The sequence below is a fragment of the Pezoporus wallicus genome, unplaced genomic scaffold (genome assembly GCF_028554395.1).
Source record: "Pezoporus wallicus isolate ANWC-B61680 ecotype Strahan unplaced genomic scaffold, APGP_CSIRO_Pwel_v1 contig_818, whole genome shotgun sequence".
In the NCBI taxonomy this organism is placed as follows: Eukaryota; Metazoa; Chordata; class Aves; order Psittaciformes; family Psittacidae; genus Pezoporus; species Pezoporus wallicus.
The window spans coordinates 1,557,494-1,581,680 of NW_026636248.1; the positions used below are offsets into that span (position 1 = coordinate 1,557,494).

A 24,187-nucleotide genomic window follows, 5' to 3' on the forward strand; every position below is an offset into this window, starting at 1 on the left:
TGGCTTATTAACTGTTTTTCTTCACCCTACTTATGTCCCTCCTTTTCCTTTGCTGCCCTTGATCAGCGCGCCTAATTAACAGCTCGGTTCTGCGCGATCCTTAATAGCACAAAAATGCAGCTCTCTGAAACCAGCTTTTGGCTTCACTCGGACAAGCAGCTCGGAAGTTTACGAGGTGGATGGAGGAAGGCATGACCGGTAAGCGGGCGGGCGAGCAGTGTGATCTCGTTAGTCTCGGTTCCCGAGCGACGGGAGAGCCGCGTACGCCTCGTTAGCCCGGCGGTATCCCCCCGACAGCACGCTGCCATTGCATCCAACGATAGATGAAGCGCCAGCAAGCGACAGGACAGGCCTGGAGGCCAGAGAGCCGGCCCGCAGCGTCTGGTCGCCCCTGCCCGCCTCCAGCAGCCGGGATATCCCAGGGCCAGGGGCTTCGAGGGGGTCGCACCTTTATTGTCCTCTGCCAGAGGCACAGCGACAAACCCATCAACAGCTCCTGCCACATTCCGGGAAGAGAGCAACCGCTGTTCCCGTTAGAAACAGAGGCTATCTCCATCCCGGCTGCGGCGCGGCCGGGGCCCGGCGTGGAGGAGCTGGTGCTGCTGGAGAAGCTACTGGGCCTGCCGAAAGGGAGCAAGTACGGCGTCCAGGGGGATCGGAAGGTGAAGGGAGCGAGGAGGGGCTGGCAGCGGGCGGGGGTTCACCCACCCTCTTCCCCAGCGGTCTCTTACCTCGCCGCTTCCCCTCCCACCTCTCCGGCCCGGCCCTGCCAGATCATTCCCTTCACCGCCGTTGCGACGGTGGCTGAGACACACACCCCCCCCCCCCCCCCCCCCCCCCCCCCCAAACTCCTTTTCCCTTGGGGGGGCGGGCCGTGCCCCGTGTTGGCCTCAGCTGCCCATCCCGTTTCCGTCAGCTCTTCGCTTGAGCGGGGGTTTCGTTTTCTTTCCCCGAGCCTCTTCCTTCATCACCCGCCCTAAGTTGTGGCTGTAGGGCCTCGCTGCCTACTCGTAGGTTCTGGAAACTTCTTTGTTCCGCCTGTGGAAGGAAAATTGTCTGTCGTTGGAGGGATGTTGGCTTAAAATGTGCTTGTTCTTACACCACCCCTCCCTATGCTTTTCTTGTGCCAGCGCAAGTTACATCTGTGCTGGAGTGGTTAAATTGCATGGAAAAAAAGATACGATTTTAATATTAAGAAAGTATCTGTAGTGAGGAGTTATTGCTCTTAAATATTTTGCTTTTTTAAGTAGAAGTCTTGGCGTTTTGAAATTTTTACGGAAACATTAGGTTCTGTAGTTTAAGAGGCATCTTAGGCCTGAAAAGTGTAATATGGAGCTGAGAGTGTTACATATGTGTAAGGGCCTTTACATGATGCTTTTGGAGAAAGATAACAGAAAAGAAGGTGTGTGGTTGCCTTGTGTTAGTTGCTTTGTAGGGTTTTTTCCCCTTGACTTTACTGCTTATGATTAAAGTCCTGAATATCAGTATATGCATTCTTCAGTTGCAAAAGCTTCCTTAATTATTTGACAACCTGAGTGGTATTTTAATGCTGTTGCTGTAAAGCAGAAGTCTGAAAAGTCAAGTAACTAGATCGATCTGCACTTTTCCAGACTGCATGTTGAGAGAAAAAAGTGAATAATTGTTAGAGAATCATGGTGCAACTACAAAATGAAAATCATGATTTTAGCTTGTACTTTATGTTAATTAAATCCAAACATAAAAGCTCCTTTGTGTGGTCAGATACTTTGAAAAAAGAAAGTATTGCATTTTAATCAGCAGCTTTTGTCTTTTGATGTTGTAAATGACTGAATGGGCTTTAGTCTGTTGCAGTTAGTTTCAATTCATTCACTTAATTTCTGATTCTTAGCAGTTCAGTTTATTTTCCCCCAGTTTAGTATGTGCTAGTGTCACTAACAAAGACATGGTTAAAGCTAGAGGTGTGTTGTGTTGTCCTCCCCTGATATCAGTGAATTACTAACATATGTCAGAGCATTTGGGAATAGAATAGTAAGTATGAATAAGCATTTTGGTAAACCTTGCTGCTGTAATCTGCCCAGAGAGAAATTGGGTGCTGCTGACTTTACAATCCTAAGTCAGAGTCCTGAATTTGAAAATAAGTTAAAAGTTAATTACATTTCTGACAGTGTTAGAATGAGCAATAACATTTCTTGCTAATAGAGGCAGAATTTTATTAATTTGAGCTAAAGGTATCTTGGCTTATGCATATTCAGTACTGTTTCTTCTATAAAAAATGAAAATATACCACCCCAAAGAGTAAGAAGAGAATATACACATGGTTTTAATATTACAACCTTTAGTATCAGTATTTCTGAATTCCAATATATTGCTTTAAAGATCCTTCTGAAGAGCAAAAAGAAAAAAAAAAAGTATTCTTACTGCACTTTTTTTTTTTCTTATTCTAGGTTCCTGTTCTTCAGACAAACAATGGACCTGGTCTGACAGGAATAATGACCATAGCTGCCTACTTAGTTAAACAGGCCAAGAAAGAGCAACTGCTTGGAAGTACTGCAGAAGAGAAAGCTCTTGTCCAGCAGTGGTTGGAATATAGAGTGACTCAAGTAGATGGAAGCTCTAGTAAAGAAGATACAAGGATAATTCTGAAGGTAAGGAGTATTTAATTACCTTGCCACTGAATTTTGGAGTGACCTAGCCCTTGAAGAAAAGTACGGTGCTGATGTGTGTGAACAACCGAGTAATAAAACTGAGTAAATGGTGAAAACTTGGCAGTATCTCTCAGTACTGGCTTTTATTCTGCTTGCTGCTTTTCACTTTTCTTGACAAAAATACCCCAACAACCTGAAATAAGAGGGAAAAGAGCTTCAACTGTAAAGTATGGGAAGCAGAGCTCTTAGTGTTTTATGGCTGTAGTGCTGGAAACTACCCAGGGTGTTCCAGATAGTTTAGAGGTTGTTCAGCTGCCTAGTCTTGTATTTGCTGTGTAAGATGGCATTTTCCTACTATCCTACAACAATTTGACGCTGTATTTCAAGATAACACTGCTCTGACTGTTTTAAGAGCAATTCTTATTGATTTGTTAATTATGGAATACAGGCCATACTTTATGTTGTAGTACTTGATACTGATATCAAAAGGAGTTAGTGGACAGAATTCCTGTGTTGGAAATCATAAAGGCACTTTGCAAAACTACCCTTCACGTAGTTAACCTTATATGGTGGGTTTAGTCTGCTGTAGTAAATGTTTCTTGTAGTCTGAAGTTTAGTTTCTCTTAGGCAGGTGGAAACATAAAAGAGGATCTCAAGGGTCACTCTGTTACTTGAGCAAGAAATATATGGCAAGGAGTAGATAGCAAAACTTACTCTATTTCCTCCTTACTTCTTGTGACTGATAATGAAGGCAAAATAAATAATCTTGTGACAAGACTGATTTTTGAAGTCTTGTGGGAACAGAGCTTGAAGAGAAAATTTGATTTAACTATTATTTTTATTAAACTGTTAAATTTGATAACACTGTTAAGTGTTAAGGGCTCTGTTTAATAAGTGTATATGAAACTAGTAAAATTCAATCAGTTTTTGAAGTGTTAATTTTTTTCTAATTTTAAAGGTGTATTTTAGATGGCAAGTATGCAATGCTCAGTGCTACTTTTGACTCCGGGTTTAGAAATAGCTTTGTGACATAAGAGGTATTAGGAAGGTTGATTTTACATGAGGCTAGCAGAGTCTTAACACTTCTAACTTCTGTTAGGTGTGGTAAGTCTGAGTCAACTAGAACTATTGCAGAAACCAAAGATAAACTAAAGCAGCATTCAAGAGTTAACATGTTGTGTTACATAGTCAAAAAAAGATCTTGCATCTTAAAATTGTGCCAAGCAAAACCCTGTTAGTAATCTGTTGTCCTTTTCAAACTGACAGCCTCCTTGATCTTGAGGACTTTGAATGTTATGCCTGCTTTACAAGGATCAACTTGGTGAAAGCTCTAAAGAACCATTTTTTTCTTTTATGCCCCAAATAATCTGAGTTACCAAGATCTCATTGTAGCTATGTAATATCTTCCATCAGTTAAGCATCAGTTTGTTTATATTGCTTCTCTTTTTGTAACAAACTGCTCTCATTTTCTACATGCAAATGCTATCAAAACCTTTACAGTCATGGTTACTCTACAGATATCGCACAAAAACTGTCTACCTTTGGGATTTCTGAAACTTTACTGAAGGAGGCATTGATTAATCGGGGTTTAATTTCAGGTTTACCTGTACTTTGAGCAGGTGGTATGACTGGGTGGCCCTCGGAGGTTCCTGTTGTCTAATTAATGTTGTTTTAATAAAACCTTTATGACAAGTATGACATAATTTCAGTCATTTTTTCAAACAAACTGGTGATGCCTTTTGTTCTTTCCCAAACTGTGAGAAGACCATATGAGAATAAATAACTTTTATTTACTTTTCTTGCTCTTCTGTTATACAAAAAACAAAAGCAAGTTTTCTGTCTTGTTATAACAAAATACATGTGCTCTGGATGGCTTAAGTGATGGTACCTTTGTCAGCACACACGAGTATCTCTAGAACTGCATTTGAGTATTAAAACTAGACACAGTGATACGATTTCATGTTGAAGCTGATACCTCTTTTCAGTTTCAGTCTTAGAAGCACTGGCAGTGTTGAAAAGACAGTATACTGAAACACAAATATGTAGATAAATCGAGTGTTTCCAAACAAAGCAGAATTTCCCTATTGAGAAATGGTGTCATTTGAGGGAGAATCTCTGCCTTTAAGTATTATCTGGTAGATATTGCAACTTTAAAATTTTCCTGTGGATTTTTTTTTTTCTTAGCAGATGTTGAATAACCAGAATGTATTTTGACACAGGGCTGCTGTGGAATTGTTCCAACACTAATAATTTCATAGTATAGCAATTAAGATTTTTTTTTTCTTTTAATTTGTTCTCTTGCTACCATGATTAATCAGAAAAAGAGGCAGCCTACCATTAAAGTATACTATGCCAAGAGGGAGTAGGAATGAAAAAAAAATTAAAAACTAAAATAGGAAGGGAAGTCTGAGGTTGTAGTTTTACAACGTGTCTGGAATACACAATGGCAGTCTTGGGACAGCTGCAGCCTAGAGCCACAATTTATAATAAGCTGCCAAAAACAGTTCAGTTACTTCTGCTATAAACTTTAGTCTGTCTCTGTTTAACCCTTAATTGAGGTGATGTGGTTCTGAAAAATGTCAGTAACTGGTTTAATGTTTGATAATTTGATTAGGAAGGGGTTTCTGTTGGCCTTAGGAAAATAGGTTCTTAAGTTGTTCTTGCTGGTGTGTTGACTCTTACTTGGCATGAAAGCAATCATGAAGTAGCCAGACCATCTCAGCCAGGTTTTTTATTTTCATTCAGAGCAAATGCCATGCTGTTTTAAGTGGCCAATGAAAGTGTTCTTGGAGTTTGGTTTTTGATTTATGCTCCTGTATTGAGCAAAATAAACAGGAGTAGTACCTCTGGGCTGTTCTTCAGCATATATGCAGGAATGATGGTTGTTAATAGTGGTGACAGCATAATATCTAATGCATTATATTAACTTTGTTGTCCACAGGACGAGAGAGTATTTTCCTTTGCTTCTTTGATATTTGATTAATGGTAAATGAAGCTTCATAGGAAAAAAATGGAAAACTACTGAGGAGTTGTGCCTGATAACTACCAGTTTTGCTATTCTTCCAGGAAGGAACTGAATGTTTGTGAGACACTTGTGCCATCAGATGTCCACTTAGGTGTTAATTGATTCAGTTGAAGAGATTTGAATGTCTGTCTTTAGAGTTCTTCCACCCTACTACATCTTCAGGGGCATATGCTAAATAATTGTGAGCTTGCTATAGAAATCTCTAGATTCTGAACGATAATTATAGCAAAGAATTTTTGTGTTCTGCTTTTAGTGTCTTAAACAAAAAATGTTCCATGATTTCAACTAGTTTTGTCCTAATTTCCTGTGCTGTCTGGCTAGAAACATGAAATCCAATTAGAAATCTGAGTAAGAGAGTTTCAATTCTTACTTAATGTCCTTGTTTGAAAAATTACTGTTTCTACAAATACATAAGCAGGTTAATCCATACTCTGCCCATGCCATTAATCACAGTTCTTGTACACTGTTTTTTGACAGACTTCTAAATGGGATGCCTACCCTGGCAAGCTTGTTCAGCAAGTCTTTATTAAACTTCAAGTTTCTGTATTCACTTCTCTCCCTTTTCTGTTAGCACCGGGATATTTTTGTTCACTTGCAGGTGTAAAAGATTCTATTTTGATTACTTGAGCAATGTGTCTTAAGTATCTTTTCTTCTGTCTCTTACAGGAGATTGTTGAATGTATGTTGAATGTAATACTCATCCAGACCAGGTTTAGTTCATAGTTTGCCAGTAAGAGAAGTCTTGCGTGAGAATTAAAAATATGCCTATGCCCCAGCAGTGCAGTTCTACTTTTCTTGGGTATGGCTGCAGAATCCTTTCTTGAGTTCTGCATCGTCAGAGGCTTTCCTGATACATTTGAGAGTGCTCAGCTCTTTGTCTTTGCATGATGAGATATAAAGGCATTTAGGGTATAAATGACCTTGAGAATACTGCTGATTGCAAGGATGTGCTTCTGTGCACACGCAGTATGTGCTGGACATACATACGGGCACCAGTGGTGTGTTGTGGACAAAATACCCAAAACAGTATCAGTATTAGATCCATTGTCAGCTCTTGAGTCATGTAAGAAGCAGCTGTTACTTATCTGAGCTATTCTCTTGACTTGTGGTGGTTGGAAGGGATTCAGTTGCCTTAATGGATGAATTGGATTACAGATAATTAAATTGCATATTTAAAAGATAATAAGTGATTCTGTGGGGTAGCCAGAAGTGTGCCGTGGGTGGGGTGTGTTGAGCTGTTGCTCCAGATATATGCTGTAAATTGGAATTTTTTTTTCTTCATAAAACAAGGGACTGGGAATCCATCAGTCCATAAATAATGCAACATCTCTTCTTCCTGTTGCTTTTTTCCCCTTATACCCAAAAATGGAATTGGAATTGCAGTGGTTTTTCGTATACTAGTGCATCAGACTGCAGTTATGTCTTAAATACCTGTTTGAAATTTGACAAGGGGCTTTCTGAGGGACTGCAACAATAAGTTCATACAATTCCAAGCAATTTCCAAGTCTATTTCAGTCATTTAATATTGGGATTGTATTTATGTAATCAGTTTAAGTAGTGATGCTCAGTACATGAAAGACAATGGTACAAACGACAGACCTGAGTCTCCTGGATGTAATAGAAACTCGGATACAGTTTTGTATTCGTGTTTTTATTAGTCTTTCCAGGACAGGAACACTAGTTCAGTTTAATACCATGGTCACTTATGAAAGCTTGACTTTAACACAGAATTCTTACACAGTTGGCTATCAGCCAATAATATAATCATCTATGGGAAACAAACCCATGAGGCAAGATTAACTAGATGCACCTAGTGCACATGAAAAGAATTGCGCATTTCTGAATTACTTTAACTTACAGGATGAAATTGTAGTATCTATCTGTATTTTATGGAAGGAAAGCACATGATCAAGAAAAGAATTGAAGACTAATTTATCCAAGACTAAGCCATTTTTGCCAAATTCCATTTGTTCAGTTAATTGATTTTGTAAAATTTCATGAACCAGAATAAATAATTGTTCACACTGTAATGTTTTATTTTGCCTTTAAAGTTTTAGGATTTTTTTTTAATTGATTAGTATTCTGCGTATACATGCACAGTATAAAATTTTGAGCAGGGAAATAAATGTGTTGATTGTGTCTTCATGAATGATGAAGTTTTTACTTTATGAAATCCTCAGTCCGTAGCTTGGACTAAGGAGAAAGAGGGGAGGGAGGATATAATTTCAGTGGTGTTACTTCTCACTATGTGTTAAATTTGTGGTTAATCAAAGTGAAAAATACCGGTCAAAGAATCTGTGTCACAATAGATGAAGAATGATTAATTTTGTTTTCCTAGTAGACAGATCTCTGGGTATATTTGGGGGTTTTCCTTCCTGCAGACCTTTTCTTGACATTGCATTTGCTTTTGTCATGTGTGTATGAAATTCCACAGAATGGTAGTTATATGATTAAAGTAATCTGAGGGTTTACTAACATGAAGCAGTAAACCAGTCTAAAGAAAAGAAGCTATATAGCCAGGGGCAGATGACCTTACAGAATTTTAACTATGCAGGGGTTAATATTTTTCTCCGATTTGCTCTAATAAAAGAAATCAAAGCAGACATGAGGATGTTTAAATACTACAGAAGTACAAGAGTTCTGTCATGAAGAACTTATCAAAGAATTAGGTGGCATAATAGAGTCAAACTTGTTAAAATCAAATGCAGGGTTAGATGTCTTTGTCTCAGCATTTTAGTTTTGTATTTTGGTTGGTTTTACATATGCATTGTAGGATATCTCGATCAGTAAAATTATGGAACCACAAAACTGCAGTCTGCCAATGGCTAGATATAATTTTTAATTGTTCACTAATTATTAACCCCCTTCTCTTTGCCCTAGACTCTTTTTAAAAAAAAATAAAAGATTGTCTTAAAATGGAATGTGTTGTAATTAAGACCGAAAAACTATTTCAGGGACATTTTTTTAAATATTAGTTATATTTGAGTTTCTTACCTCTGTTTCTGGGGCAGGGGAGGGGTGGCTTAAGGAGATTGCTGAGGAAACAGGAGGGCATTTACTACAATTTTTTTCAGTGAGCAGAAGAATACTAACAGGGAGAGCTTCCAGGTTACAAAAACTAAAAGTTGCTTATGCTAGGATCGGGGTTAATATAGGTAACTTTGCTGCTGTGTTTCTTTCTTCAACGTAGGGGGCAGAAAGGCGCATAAATTGAATGAGAAGCAGGTAAGATGTGGAGAAGAGGAGGGAGGTAGAGGTTATGTGTGACTGCCTGTATTATCAGAAGTGGTACACTTGAGGAAGAATAAGTCTGTCAGCCCCCCTGTTTTGCAGCGGAGAATGACTGCATACAAAAAGATGTGAAAAAAGGTCTTTCAGTAGTAGAGATTTGAAATAATTACTCACTGAACCTAAATGGAAGCCTTCTGCTACCCACCCTCAGCCTCTCATACAGAATAGTTGAGAGATGATTTTAAAATGCTGAAGCAGTGTTCTCTTTGAAGGGACTTGGACAACAACTGAATTTACAGTATCAGTCAATAAGAGTTGCTAGCAGTGATTTCAGTGTTAATAAAACCAGGTGTCAAATGCTACTGAAATGGGTAGCAGTTCCAGACTGCTGACCAGCTGCATTGAGTCCTGGAGGACAGGAGAAGCTGCTACTGGAAGAGCAATGCGCTCTCCTTTGATTGTAGAATTGTATTTTCCACTTATCAAATGTTAAATGTCTTTAACAGCAATGCTTCTGAGTCATATGTGCTAACAATAACAAAAGTCTTGGTTTTGGAGTTCCAGTAATTTGGAGCCAAGAAGACAGACTTGAAAGTACTTGTGTGGAGTCAGATGGGAATATAAAATAAATCACACTTGTATTTACAAAAATTTGAGTGGATATAAGGGGAAGAATTACAAAAAACTATGTACCAGTAGCAAACTGGCTAGTACTGAGTTTAGAGAGCAACATTTACATTTTATTGAATCCTCACTGTCAAAGTATGATAGTTTATTATCTTGACACTTTTTTCTCCTTTGCTGAATAGGGATAAATTTAAGCTGGCATTTATTTTATGTGCATGGTCTCCAGAGTAGATTTTCTGTTATTTTCAACAATTGCCTTAATATTTTGTCTTACGATGTTAATACTACAGCAGTACAATGACTTTTTCATTTTCAGGATCTTAACATACACCTTGAAGATAAAGTCTACCTTGCAGGAAACATTTTTACCTTAGCAGACATTCTGATGTACTATGGATTGCATCATGTCATGGTAAGTGTTATTTGAATTATTTTTGTATGTACAGCTCTCATAATTGTTTATCTAAAGGGCAGCTTATTGTTGTAGAAATTGACCTACTGAATTGCTCAGTGAAAATCACAGAATGAAAATTGAGAGATTTTGTACAAAAATCTTCAAATAAAACGGGTTTAAGTTGTGGGTTTGTTTTTGTGGGATTTTTTTTGTGTTTTTTTGGTTTTTTTTTTCTTTTAGTTTTTTTTTACTTATTTTAATATTTAGGTATGGGTCTGTCAAAAAAGAAGTGTATTACCTGTAGTGTTCCGAATGCTTTAGTTACCTCTACATAACGGGGATAATACCTGTCCCTCTGACATGCATGTGTGTCTGAGAATCAGTGAATTTAATCAACTGGGTGAATGGTTATGTTATACCATTAAAAACAGGACTCTGATTAAAGAGTGCAAGAACAGTACACTTCAAAAGGCAGGCTGAGGCAGAGAAGGGGAGGGAAGATCAAGTAATGGAATACTACCAAAAATGAGAACATAGACTGAGGAGTAGGTTAAATCGAGAAAGTGTGAAGCAGAGGAGCAGGAAGGGAAGCTTCATTTCAGAAGGTTTTTGAAAACATGTTAGAGTAAGTCACCTAGAATTAATTCTGTTAAACTGTATTTGCCTTGTAAAGTATCTTAAGTAATAGGATGGATGTGTTGACTAGAGTGTCAGAATGGGTTACCTTTCACATATGATATGTAGACAGAAAAAATGTGTAAGTACTTTCTAAAAATGACTGTATATGCTGTAGGAGAGTATGAGTTCCAATGATACTTTTTATTTGAAAATAATTTAGGCAGAAGAAAATAAAGCATATTTTAAATTTAGCGTTTGCTCTAGAGTAGACCACCTAATCAAGAAGATAAGCTTTGGGAAATGGAACAGATGGTAGAAACAAATGACCTGGTGTTCCTGGGTGCCTGCAACCATCCAGACACTACTTGGGACAAGTTTATAGTACAGCATCTGTTTCTGAAATGTGTGACTTCATGGAAGTTCATTTTCCGAATCTGAAGGGTATAAAGGGCAAATAATGGGGTGGCTGTCCTAAATAAAGAGGAAAATTTAGAAGCTGCTAGCTGGGAATTGCATGTATTTTGAAGGTTTCAGACTTGATTAATATAGGTTCCTAACTATAAAGGTGAACACTTGAACTGTAGAATCTTGTGATTTATTTTTATTTTTCCTGTAATGAGAGGAGAGTACATCCAGAGCTGCAGCTCTGCCCTAAGCTTTGGGGGGGAAGCTGCTCTATCTCTTAATGTGATGTGGTCTAGTGAAGCAGTTTGTCATACACATGACTGTTTCAACTAAGCCTTGTGCAAAATATCAATAAATGCTTCCTCTAATCCTTCAAGAGAGAAGGTAGAAATAGAAGGCACCGAGAGGGAGATCCACAGTTCTTGCTGTTTAGAACAATGATCTGAAAATACTACTGATAATGACCTTCAGGCTTAATCTCTTACATTTTGATAGACTAACAACTACATGCTACCATGTGCATTAGTAACAAAATACTGTAAATATTAGTGGCAGACCATGATTGTCCTGAATGAGCTGAGTATTATTCAAACATTAAAAGTCTTCTGGTGCGACTTTAATTGGAAATGATTTAAGACCACTCAGTCCTTCTGCACTCAGTTTCATTTCCCTTTTGTAGTGTTTCTGAATATAGATCATACATCTTTGTATTACTTCCTTCCTTCCACCGTCATTAATGAAAGTCAGATCCACAGGTAGTGTTTCAGGCTTACTGCAGACTTGAATTTATTTTGAGTCTAGAAATACACTTGTAATAATAAGGCAGGAACTAAATTGTATACATTATTGTTCTGCATCATAATATAGGTCAAACACCCTAAAAGTGTAATGCTTGATACTAAGTTTTTTCTAAATCGGTGTGATTTACATTGTCATATGTAATTTCATGTCTCCGTGTATCTGATATAAATATTGTTGTCTTTAGACACTTTGATTACTTAAGTACATATGTGGATAAGCATAATGAACAATGAAGTTCTACTAGGTTAAAGCATAGATTGCAGAGAAAACATGAATTTGGAAGCATTGCTTAAGGATAGCTCAAGCAATCAGTAAGCATTAAATTCCCCCTGTGGTAATGAACTTGTTTCCCTATGTTTTTATTCTTAAGTATTTTCAAACAGCAGAAGTTCAGTTCTATTTAAGAGAAATAATCAATACAAAACTTTGTCAGAAGCAAAGAGGTAGTCTGAACTTTGTATGTCTGACTTGGAAATTTCTTTAATAAGGCCTAGAAATAAGTTCTGGGTGAAATTCAGATCTGCAAATGGAAGATGCCTCAGTCAAAGTTTCGGGGTCAAATCAAGTACAAAACGAAGTTGTTCTCCTCAGGTCAGAACTAATACTGAACTAAAATGAGAATGCACTAGGAGCTTTTTTTCCACTTATTTTTTTTCCATAATGAACATTTCCTGTAATAAACAGATTGCTGTGAATTTTTGTTAATACTCACCGATACACTGCTTTTAGTAATGAGGTTGTTACCTCATTACTTTCCTTCTGGAAAATTATGCTAGAAATGGTACTTAAACTAAATGCAAAACCAGTTTCACTTTAAAGAGAAGACTTAATTTTAAGCATGTTCCTTCAACAACAGAAAATTAGTCAAAACTATGTAAAAGTGCATATAATTCATTAAAAAAAAAACTGTTTAGCAGGTTGGCGTTGGGGTTTTTTTTCCATCCTCCCCTCATATCTAAAGGCTAAATTTAAAAAGTGAGATTGTATCTTTTTCTTGATGCTGAAGAACTTGAGATATAGGCAGGTATTTTTAGAATTTCCATGCACATTCTGGGTGTGGGAATGGGAATTTTTGCCTCCATCCCCAATGCAACTGAAAGCAAATATAATTAAGGCATGTATATTTATAGCTCTTCTAGAAACTCTTCTAGTTGTGTTGTATGATGACCACCTTGGTTACCCTTTGTGAGCTTCGTGGTGAAAGAATAAGACTTTATTCTTTTTTTTTTTTTTCCCCATGACATAAAAAAGCCTGTCAAATTGAGTGTCTGCTGCTTTGCTATTAAAATAATTGCTTTAATAGCAAATAATTATTTTAACAGCAGAACAGCAGCCTTTCTTAACTTGGGGGAATTATCTAATTTAATGAGGAAGAACAGAAAATACCCATCTAACAATGTTGTAAAAAAACGCCGTGGAAGTGATCTCTAAACAATTAACCTAAGAGTTATGTTCCAAGTAAAAAGTAGAGCATGCCACAAAGTGCTTTTTAATATATTTCACTGATGGAGTACATTATGTAAATAAGTAAAAATATCTTGCTTGTTGTGCCTAGAGTACAGAAAGGGGGTTTTGTTATTAGAGTAGCTGTCTGTTTTGCCCTTCAGATGTTTATTCACTACACGAACAGAACAGAGGAAGACTAGTTTTCCAGACTCTATTTTTTATTTACAGCAGGGAAATACAAAGATTGAGAATTGTCAGTATAAAGTTATGGGAGGAAATACTGTACCTGCTGCAAAATCTGAAATTTAGTTCAGCATTTTCCTAACAAAGTGCTTACCCATTAAAGACTTTCAAAAAAGGCATTGTAATTATAACTTTACACATGCTCAACTGACAGTTAAAGCTGACGGTATTTTTATTACCTGCTGATACTTACATATTTTTCTTCATTTTCAGTAATTTTAAATGGCCTTCGAATACACATGCTGCTCTTTTCATGCTCTATGTTAATTTGTAAAGGGTTCTACAACTTTATACCAAACACTGGCTTCCAACTACCATTATAACAAACTGCAGATGATCAAAGCATTTTCCCTGTAAATGGTGCTGCATGGAAGGTTTTGTCATGGATATCCTGCACTTGCAGAAGCTGAGGCAATTTGTGAAGCACTTAGTGTCACATTTTAATAGCTTCCATTCTTTTTGTAATGCATTTAAAAATTCTGGAGTTTTCCCCTTATCAATGTCATTCTCTTCCACTGGGCTAATGCTGGTTGACTCCTTTATGTTTCTAGCTCAGCAAAAATAATATGTGGCTGTAATTGATTTGTCTGTGCATTTCTGTCAGTCTATACAGCTGTAGGAATAGTGTTTACATTTCCATGCCAGCAGGAAGAAACTCAGATTTTCTCATGCTGCTTAACTGGGGTTCACAGCAGTTCAAAATTGCAGAAGTTTTTGAGGAAATGCATGTGCAGTGCTATGCTTATATTGTGGCAGGTGAGTTCTATAAGAACAGCTAGTTGGGTTTAGGAGCAGCTGCAAGATCCCTGGTTTTTGGTTGTTGCTGCAGTTATTGTGCTCTTAACTGGCTGTTAATAGAGTTTTAATGGTATGTGGCATTGGTTTAGAATTCCTTCCGCAACTCCTTGAAATTATTCTTTCCTCGGTAGTTTTCCCATGGCTCATCTTCTAGTATATATCTATATTTTCTTTTTACAACTACATACTTAAATCTTTACAGTTCTTAGCCCAGTGCTGGGCTGTGTGAAAGAACAGTCAGGAAAAGCAGCAAATATTACAGGCAGCTCTTTTTCAGGAAAGGGCTGGTGCAGCACGAGGTAAAATTTAATGTGAAAGTTAGTTTTGAACACCAGCTTTTCACTTAAATAGCCGAGTAAATGAATGTGTATAGCTCTTCCTGTGATTTAAAGTTTGTTGCAGCATTTGTTTCCAGGTGTCCTGTGCCCAAGATGAAATTTGCAGTGCACCTGCATTATCCATAAAATCTGGCATTTGCAGAACAAGGCATAAGGAATATGGCATCTGTTTAGCTTTTGAGAAGGGGATTAACCTAGATCAGCTCTAGAAGTCTAAATGTGAGAAGTATTAGGCACGTCTGGCTGTGATTTGTCTGTTAAAAACTATCCTCTACAGGTGTGCCCTCTTTCATTGACTGCAGGTGTTGTCAAGATGACTAATTTAAGCTTGATGGGTAACTTGGCTAACTGAAAATGAAGTGAGGTGAATCCCGTGCTGCTCAGTTTAAGTATTGGTGAGATGATGAGATAGGGCAGTTGATGTGAGGATCACATTTGTTCCTGATGCAGTTTTTGTAGTCTGTTTTGAGGACTACCTGATACGTAATTCAGTTGTATTGGGTTAATGTGAGGAAACACATGATTGTCTAAACTGATAAGCTGACCTCATAACAGAGGAATGAGGAGACCTAAAATTGCTAATCAAGGAGTAGTAATGCAGGTGATAGAGGATAGGAATAGTTCTTCTGCAGCTGGCTTAATTCTGAAATAATAAAAGACTTCAGTGAGGATGTTGGTGATGTGAACTTTGGTGGCTTTAAAAGATATAGTTAATATCTGTAATAGTACATGACTTCATCTGAGCTAGTCCTCTAATAAAAAGTAAAGGTAGGTTTGAAGCTTCTGATTAATTCTGGCCACAATTCCAGTGGCAAGGAGCTGTTGGAATAGCTAGATTGTAGTTGGAGGCTTCTTCCTGTCTGCTCTTGCAGCTGTTTAGATTTGGATTAAAATAAACAAGTGTATATGCTGTTGACTTGAGAGCACAACAGGATGTCAAACTGTAGGAGTGATAGTACTTTAATAAGTTTATGAAGTATGGACAGGTTTCCAGTTTGGTTTACTGTAGTAATTTGAATCATTCCATTGCTGCCAATGTGAGCTAGCACATCTGAGCATTTAAGTGTTAAGCTATGGTGTTTCTTAGTAACTATTGTATGACCACTGCTCAAAATAGAAAACAACTTTCAACTTTTCTGTCCAGTCTGAAATTGCCTGAAAAAAAACCCATATAGCTGTACTTAGAATACACCTTGAAATACAAAGTGGTTACTTTACTGATAAGACTGCTGGCTAGATTAACATGAAAGACTAGTGCCCCCTGTGGAACTCTTCCCTGCACCCCCAATAATGTATGCTAACCCCATAAATAGATGCATTAAATTCAAGCAGTCTAACACCCTTTTTAACCCATTGTTGTAATGCAAATATATATTCCACCCTCCAAGTCTGTTCATTTGAATTAATTAAAAGTAAATCCATATTTTGGGTTGTGATTTTTTCATATGTGAAGTTAAGATAGAATAGTGCCAGACTGTAACAACTGTTTATGCAAGTTGGAATCAGCTATAAAACTGTCCACTTTTATTTTCCCTTACCACGTTTGACATTAATGATACAGTGCCTTGTTTTATTGGTGCCTTGTGTTTCTTCCCCATGATGCAGTGCCTCGTTTTATTGGTGCCTTGTGTTTCTTCCCCATGCAGGTGGACCTCACAGTGCAAGAAAAGGAGAAATACCTTAATGTGTCTCGTTGGTTCAACCACATTCAACATTATCCAGGTGTCCGGCAGCATCTGTCTAATGTAGTCTTTATCAAAAACAGATTATACACTAATGCTCATTAAGGAAAATCTTAATGTCATGTCAGAAGTGTGTTTGGGAGTTTAGAAGTTATACTGTCCAAAACCACTAACTTCCAAATACTGGTTTGTAACTTTCTGTATGTGAACCAAAACTGTTGATGCCTCAAATAGAATTGCATTGAATTACTGTTGTTCATTCAAGAATTTGAACTTATTAAATTGTATCATGTATCTGATTAAATGCAGCAAAGGTGGAAAGATGAAAATTGAGTTTTAAGTCACTATTTTTTGAAAATGAAAAGTTCTTTCAATTAAGTATTCAAGACTAATAACATGGTCCTTATAGGAAAGAATTACTTATTTTCCTTCAATTATTCACTCCTTTTGCTATTTATTGAATTTTTATGTATGTCATGCTTTCTTTTCATTTTATTTTCCATGGATGTTTACACTAGTTTTGTAAAAGTTAAGAGCTATATTGTGTGCCAAGGATATGAAAAAGGGAACATGCAAATGTTACAAAGTATTTATGTGACTGAATAAATTATTTTAAAACTCTTTAGTCTTAATTTGGCTGTGAAACTTCTTAGTAGCTCTACAGTAAAGAAAATTTTGTTTCACCTTCTGCTTCATTTTGTGGTATATGTACTTCTATTTTGATTCTAGAAGTGTCTTCTTTCAAACTGAATAACAAAGGTTATCATTCTCTCAAGATTCCTGCTTCATATGCTGTTTCCACACAAGCGCAAATGCAAGTTTCAAGATGATAAAACCCAAACCACATAACAGGAAAAAAACCAACCTCCCCCTCAATTTAAGACGATAATGAGATCCTCTATCAAGTTTACTCTCAAGGTTGGATCAGCAGGCATTTGGACATCGCTAACATAATGCCCTAAGGATACACCTGAACTACGTAATTACCTTCTGTGCAATTCAGTTAACGTTTTCTTTTAAAATGCCGAAAGAAATATAAAGATACTTTGATATTTTAATTGGTAAACTTCCATTTTGGTTTCTACAACAGTATTCAGAAAACAACTTCTCAATTGTGGATTCTTTCGTCTTGTGCTCTGCTTTAGAAGCCTCCCATCCAATAAGGTGAATATAAAGGTACCTTGGACAGGTGTTTGAGCCTTAGGAAAAAAAAATAGATACTAAAATCTATCCTAACACATAACAGGATAGGAGAAATTCGCATGAGTAAGCTTATCTTGCACAATTCCAGGCTATTAGGTGTTTTCTGTATATGCATAATTTCCTCAGAGGGTTTACAGGCACACTTTCAGGAATGTCTTATATTGTTAAAAACGAAAATACTCTTGTTTGGTTTGAAAAAGTTCTTATTCTTTCACAGAGGAATTAATTCTTAGCTTCTACTATATCTCCTATAAGTTACCTTTCTTCCTTGCTATTTAGAAGTAGGCCTTGTATACTTGATCTCACTGAAATACTGAGATCTGTTCAAGAATTGTGGAGTGGACTTTAGCACAAATGTACGTTAGAAACTTCATACTCCATACTTTTCGCTTTTGACTACCTGAAGGTTTCAGGTTTTTATTGTCAGTACTTGCACTCTTCCCAATTTGTTACCTAGTAAAATGTATATAAGAGAGTTTGCTTTTTGTTTTCCCCATTTATGGTTGCGAGAAAGTGATGATGAGACTTGGAAAAATGTCTTTTACAAAATTCTACTGTGATGAACCATTTCCTGTTTCTGAAGGGTAGCATGAGTGGGATCAGTGCATTTGGCTGGAGTTTGCGGAATTTCCACGTTCATCTTACAAACATTGGTCTTATACACGCTATTGTGAGTGAGAATAATCGGAGCTTTATAAGGTGTATGTGCAAACCTTCATCTGTGGAAACAAGCAGCTTATGTTACAGCTAAGAACACTGAAATGGAACCAGAGCTAAAAATACTGCTGAAAACAATACTGTCATCTGCTCAGGCAAGTTTTTTCAGGATGCTACTATGAAGTGTCTTTTTTTAATCCCAAACAGTTGCTGTTTCCAATTGTTAGGATTTCTCAAGGTGGCTGCATGCTACTGTAGCAGTATCCCCTAGCCTCTTGTGCCAGTTTTATTTTCTCTGGTGTAGAACAGAAGTGTTTCTTGCTGCTGAAATGTTTAAAAAAAAAAAAACCAGCTAACAGATGAAATGTTTAGAAGTGTATTAGTAAAATTTAACTCTGTGCTATCCAAAAAGGCATTTGGTCATTATTGTATGCTAACTTGAGCATTTCCATTTGCCTCCCCTGCATGAAGAAGCTGAAGGAGGTAGACGATAAAAGCAAAGGACGATGAACCGAGATTTTTGTCTTTAGAGAGATGACTGAGAAAACCAAATAGTATTAATTTCCTTCTCTCTCCCCTTTTCTTTATAATGCCTTTTGATCATCAAGGACACCTAGGTCTGCACAAAAACTTCTGAAAAATCACAAAACAGCTTGATCTATGTGGAATTCTATGAGGTACATTTTTTACGATGATGCTTCTCGATATGTACAGATGAGGTGTGTGTGTAATCTTTCAAACTAACATCAATGGTTTGTATAAAGAGTGCACATGGGTAAATGTTCTGGTGATTTTAAAGCTACTAACACTTGTCTATGTGTTATCATACTTCCACTGAACATTAGTAGAAGTGACTTTTCTCCCTTGCAACCTTCTTTTGCAAAATTTCAGTTGCTGAAGGGCACTGTAAATACTGTGATGTTTTACTTTGTTGCTTTGCAGTTTGGTGATGATGATGACCACAGTGATATGTGGAATTTATTTTCACAGTATTTCATGAACAGTGGCACTCTCATTTGTTAATGTATCTCATCATTGCAGTATTATTATTTTGCATAATTGTACTATCTAATTTAGTCAAGGGGCCTGACATGTTATGGTCTTTTAAGTATGTGCCTCTGGGACTTGAGGTTGTTGCCATATGGTGAGATAGTGCTGCATGACAACCTTTCAGCAACTGAAGAATTCAGCAGTAAAATAAATATGGTAATTGTAAGTGTTCAGTGAAAACTTACACTTACCACTTGTCTTTTTCCCTTTGATGCCAAGATGGCAGCTGCTTGCAGAAAAGCCAGGCTGAAACAGATACCTGATATGTTAGAAATGTGCTGATGATTTTTAGTTGTCTTTGAATGTATCACTTTATTTTCAAGTGAGAGTTCAGAAGTCTCATGGGGCAGTTCTTGCACTGAGACTTATAGCTGGGCAGCAGTGATTTAAACACAAATCCAGGTTTAACATAGGGTTAGAGAAAAGTGAGTAGAAATAAGAAAATTGAGATACGATTTACACTGGACAGGAAAAAAAATTGTTCCAGTTTAGACCTGGGTACTAAGAAAACCTGACTGGAACTGAAGCAAAGGCTTCTCAGCAGCAAACCTGTAAAGAGTTGTTTTTTTTTTCTGTGATAGATTAAGTATATAATGGTAATACATTTAAGGGGGAGGGGTGAGTTCCTTTTGTGTTGTCAGTGATTTACCTATCCGATTGACATCCCAATTTTCTACACAGAAAACAAGTTAGGAGATACCACCTGAGGTTAACAATTGAAACAGTCCCATCACGCAAAGTCTCTTCCTTTTCTTCGCTGCCCACCCACAGTAGGGACTTGCTTTCAAAACAGTTGCTCCTATGGAATTACCAGAGATTGAAGTCTCCTAGCTAGCACCTTAGCTGTTAGCATGTAAGAGGTGATACTTTCGCATCCTTTTAATCTTGTTTTTTGATATTGTAATCCTTCTTCATAGCCTACCCTGCCCTCTTCAAAATATTTTTAAACCGACGTAGCCTTTCTCCCAGGAATTTCTTGCTATTGTCTGAATCTTTGGAAATACACAGGCCTAGAAATGGGGAACTTTTTTTTTTTTTTATGGTACATATTAAACTTCCCAGAAGGTGGTGTAGTTCATTTGGGTATCTTGATAAAATAATTATTCAACTTTGCTTGCTTTCTCTCTCACATGCATGTCCACCTGTTTAAAGTATAACTCATGGAAGAGTAATCTAGACTCTTCGGTGTGGGTGTGGATCCTGGGTTATTAGCAGGGAGCTGAGACACTAGGATTTAAGATGCACACAAGAACTTTGCAATTCAAGTAAGACATTTAACTATTTTATATGAAAATGCAGCTTAGAAGTGTTAACATGTTTTTGTCTGTGAAATAAAATACACTCAAGTGACGTCACAGATGAAAACAGCTATAGAACTTGGGCATTTTTATTCTCCTCTTCGTTAAAAAGCAACAGATGATCTTAACTGCTCCCCAGTGCTATGGATTTGGAAGACGTAAGGACAAAGTGCTTCACAAGAGATTAGCTGAGAAAGATGAAAATAAATAGATGCAACTATAAAGTCATTGTCAAGAAATCCAGTGTAAGCTCTTTTCAAAGGTCTAGCAGACCTAGACTCTAGTATGTGATTTTCTTTTCTATATATTTTTTTTTTTCCTTTTCACTTTCAATCCTATCATTTCTTTTAATCTTTGGTATGTTTCATGGTCTTTAACTTCAAAGTGTAATTGTAATGATGCAGCTACTTAATGGATTAATATGTTTAATATTTTCCCCCTAAAAGCAGAATTTCTTCTTTGCATCTATAATTGGATCGTGCTGCTGCTCTCCCTAATGGCTATGCCAGGTTTCATAGTCGCCATACACCTGAGCACATGCTTAATCACTTGGTAATGTTATTTTTTGTTCTAGATTTATCAAAATTGAATTGTGCTACACACTTCTTTTGTGCTTTATTGCAAAAGATGAGTGAGGAGAGGTGCCATCATGCACCTCTGCTGCACAAGCTTTCAGATTCAGGCTGGGTCTTTGCATCCCACCGCTACATGTCTTGAGTATTAGATGTATAGTACTTCAGAACCCAGCTCTAGGGAGATATGTAAAGATACCAGAGATTTGGAGGGGAGGAGGAATTGATTTTGTAGCAAAGTTACTTGTTGCTGCTCTGTGCACATTCCTGCAGGCCTTTATTTTCCATGCTGGTAGTGATTGTAGCCACTGTGGCTGCTGCAGATCATGGCACATCCCAACTCTCACTCTGCAGGCAGGCGGGAGGTGAATAATTTTTTATCATTGCTGCATCTGAAGGATTCCCCTTTCCCCTCCCACACTACCTTGGCCCCTTTAGGAAGGTTTTCATCTATTAAACTTTCCCTTCTGTGTTGGAAGAACAAAGTCTTTTTCAGCATTTCCAGGCTGGTGATCTAATTTGACAGCTCCTCGGTGATGCCTATTCCACTTCAAAGAGGCAGGTAGCCTCAGGCAAGCCAGCTGCATTGTGGATTCTGCAGATTTGGCTTGCTGTTCCTGCTGGGTGTCATCTGTCTTCTTAGTCTTGCGGTGGATAATTTTTGTCTTCCCTAGCATCATCTGCCTGAGCAGTTTCTGCCTGGCAGGCCTGTCCATCCAGGTTGAGCATCAAATACAGTAGCTGCGCGACTAATCTGACAAGGCATTCCTCCAAACAGCGCACCCCCAGGCCTGCTTTGGCCAGCATCGGCATTGCGGCCCGCAAACTTCCACCCATCACGATCATGGTCTCAGTCTCCCATCACGGGTGCAGCCCATGGACTTATTCTGCTGGCGCAAAGTATGTCCCCCGCCTTGCCTTCTTAAGGGCCGTCGCTCCCATTCCTCCCATCTTGGCAGATGTCTGCCTCAACAGGTTTGGGCTTTCCTGCCTGTTGCCGGCATTTGACTCGGACACCGCCACTTGGATGAAACAATCCTTTAGTGGATTATCATCGCTAGACAGCCTGTGGGGGAAATGACAGGATTCGGCACGTTCATCTGGAGATTCTGCAATTCGGAGTGCTGCTAACACTAATGGGAAGTGGCAGGGTGATCCCTGAAAGAGAAAGCGGGTTCCATTGCACGGCAAAAGTGACAGAGGTTGTTTAGCGTATCTCCCAAAAGAATACATGATGACTACATATGTTGATTTTCATGCTCCAAGCCAGAGCTATTTCCATATTTTTGTGACTTGATGGCTACTTCCTACAAACTGACAGGTTAGAGGCTCCACAAGTATTTGTCTTTTTATAGCCATCCGCTCTTTAAGTCCTCCTTAATTCTTTTAAATATGTTTTGAAAATAAACTTGACAGTGCAGTGGGAGTAAGCAAGAGGAGGAATTAAAAAGAAACAAACCAGGCATAAATGCAGCAAATAAAGCATATTCTTAAAAAAAAACCAATAAATAATCGGTATACAAACAGAGGAGAAAAGGTTTCAGGACAGTAGTAATAGAAACCGATGCACTTATCTGTCACAGGATTTGTCCTTGTTGCAGTCCTGTAGTTCTGAACCTGACATTACTCATAATGCAAAAACTCTTTCCTAGAAATGCAGTAGTTACAAACCCCCTTAACTACAGGATTTCCTCCTCAGCAAATAAAAAGATAGCTGGAGCATAGGGCTTAGAGGGGGAAAGAAGTTGTTAGAGGGAAAGACTAGGAAAGGATGACAACAAGACTGGAAAGGGATAAAATTAACATTTGAACAATTCTACCCCTAATTATCAGTGATCATCAAACCAGCTGGAATATCCTACAAATATTGTTAACATAAAAGCACTAGTATAATTTATTGGTGATTGGCAAGTGCTTACTTGCTTTGGATCCAAGTGGAAAAGTAAAAATACTGATCTATAGGTTGCAAGAGGTAGTTACCCAGGGGGGGGGGGGGGGGGGGGGGGGGGGGGGGGTTTTTTAGTAACAATTCTTATATCTGCTAATTACCTATTTAATATAATATTTAAAGACAAAGTAACAATGACGGAGGGAAAAACTCTTTTAGAGCACATATTTATGCTGAATTTAGTAATATTTTAAATGAAGTATTGAACACTTTCCAAAGATTCATTTTATCATTTAAACAGATTCTAACCACATTTAGACTGATTTTTGGAGGAGTTTGTTTCAATGAAACCAATGCACTCATTTTTAACACTGAGTTCACAAAATTATATGTATTGTCAAAAAAAAAAAAGGCGATTTCAGTGGGCAGTTTCTGAGCTTTGATGATGGGAAACAATTTATGAATAGGAACATTTTTGCGTGTCTGTTGTGCAATAGTTTCACACTATAAAAAAAAATAATAAAGTCCTTTTTTGGAGGCAATTACTCCTACTTACAAAAGCTATGCAGAGATGGAAATGGGCATAACTAATTTCTAATAAAGAAATGTATAATACTGCTTTCTACTGATAAAACGCTAATTGTAAACTGGCTCCTTTCAGGTATTCCAGGTCACGACACTGAAGGCTGCAGCAGCTGTAGAAGAATTTGTGGTCCATTTCTTCTTCATTGACCATACAAAGACACTGAGCATTGGGGTATGTAATGCAAAGAAAAAAGAACGTGTTAAAGAAAACAAATGCTAGGTGCAATGACTGAAATAGGGTCAAGCTGTTCTAAAAGTTATTGAGCTTATGAAGCATGAAAACAAAGTCCCAAGAGAAACTTATTATACTGTAATTACAACTGTTGGATATGTTGGCTACAAAACTTAAGCACGGCAGTCTATTTTACATCCAGCAAAAAAGCAAAAACTACATAAAATCGCTAGGGTTCTTGTAAAAGAGTTAAGAATATTAAGATATTTTCAATATATTTTGAAAATATTCTATGCAGTTTAAAAATACTAAATACACTGAAAATATTTTATATACTTTGAAAATATATATACTGTTATAAATATCAGCAAACTAATTTATCTGAACGCATGTCTCCTAAAAAACGAACAGCAAGTACTGGTTTGGTGTTTTGGGGGTTTTGTTGGTGGTTTTTTGTTTGTTTGTTTGTTTTTTTTGTGGTTTTGTTGTTTCTTTTTTTGGTGGGTGTTTTTTCTTTGTTTTGTTTGAGG

General features: G+C 37.5%; 1 protein-coding gene across 1 annotated transcript; it reads left to right on the top strand.

The window, feature by feature from the left end:
* Positions 1–323: 323 nt before the first annotated feature.
* Positions 324–16,854, top strand: EEF1E1 (eukaryotic translation elongation factor 1 epsilon 1). Its single transcript, XM_057399238.1, has 4 exons — positions 324–662; positions 2,424–2,624; positions 9,824–9,919; positions 16,197–16,854. Exons 1-4 carry the CDS (start codon positions 324–326, stop codon positions 16,335–16,337), a joined length of 777 nt encoding a protein of 258 aa, XP_057255221.1. The 3' UTR covers positions 16,338–16,854.
* Positions 16,855–24,187: the final 7,333 nt, after the last annotated feature.

Bases quoted from the DNA above. Each gene is read 5' to 3' on its own strand.
- EEF1E1 (XM_057399238.1), top strand. From the start codon at position 324: ATGAAGCGCCAGCAAGCGACAGGACAGGCCTGGAGGCCAGAGAGCCGG. The intron at 663-2,423 runs GTGAAGGGAGCG...TTCTTATTCTAG, and splicing joins GCGTCCAGGGGGATCGGAAG to GTTCCTGTTCTTCAGACAAA. The intron at 9,920-16,196 runs GTAAGTGTTATT...TTCCCCATGCAG, and splicing joins ATGGATTGCATCATGTCATG to GTGGACCTCACAGTGCAAGA.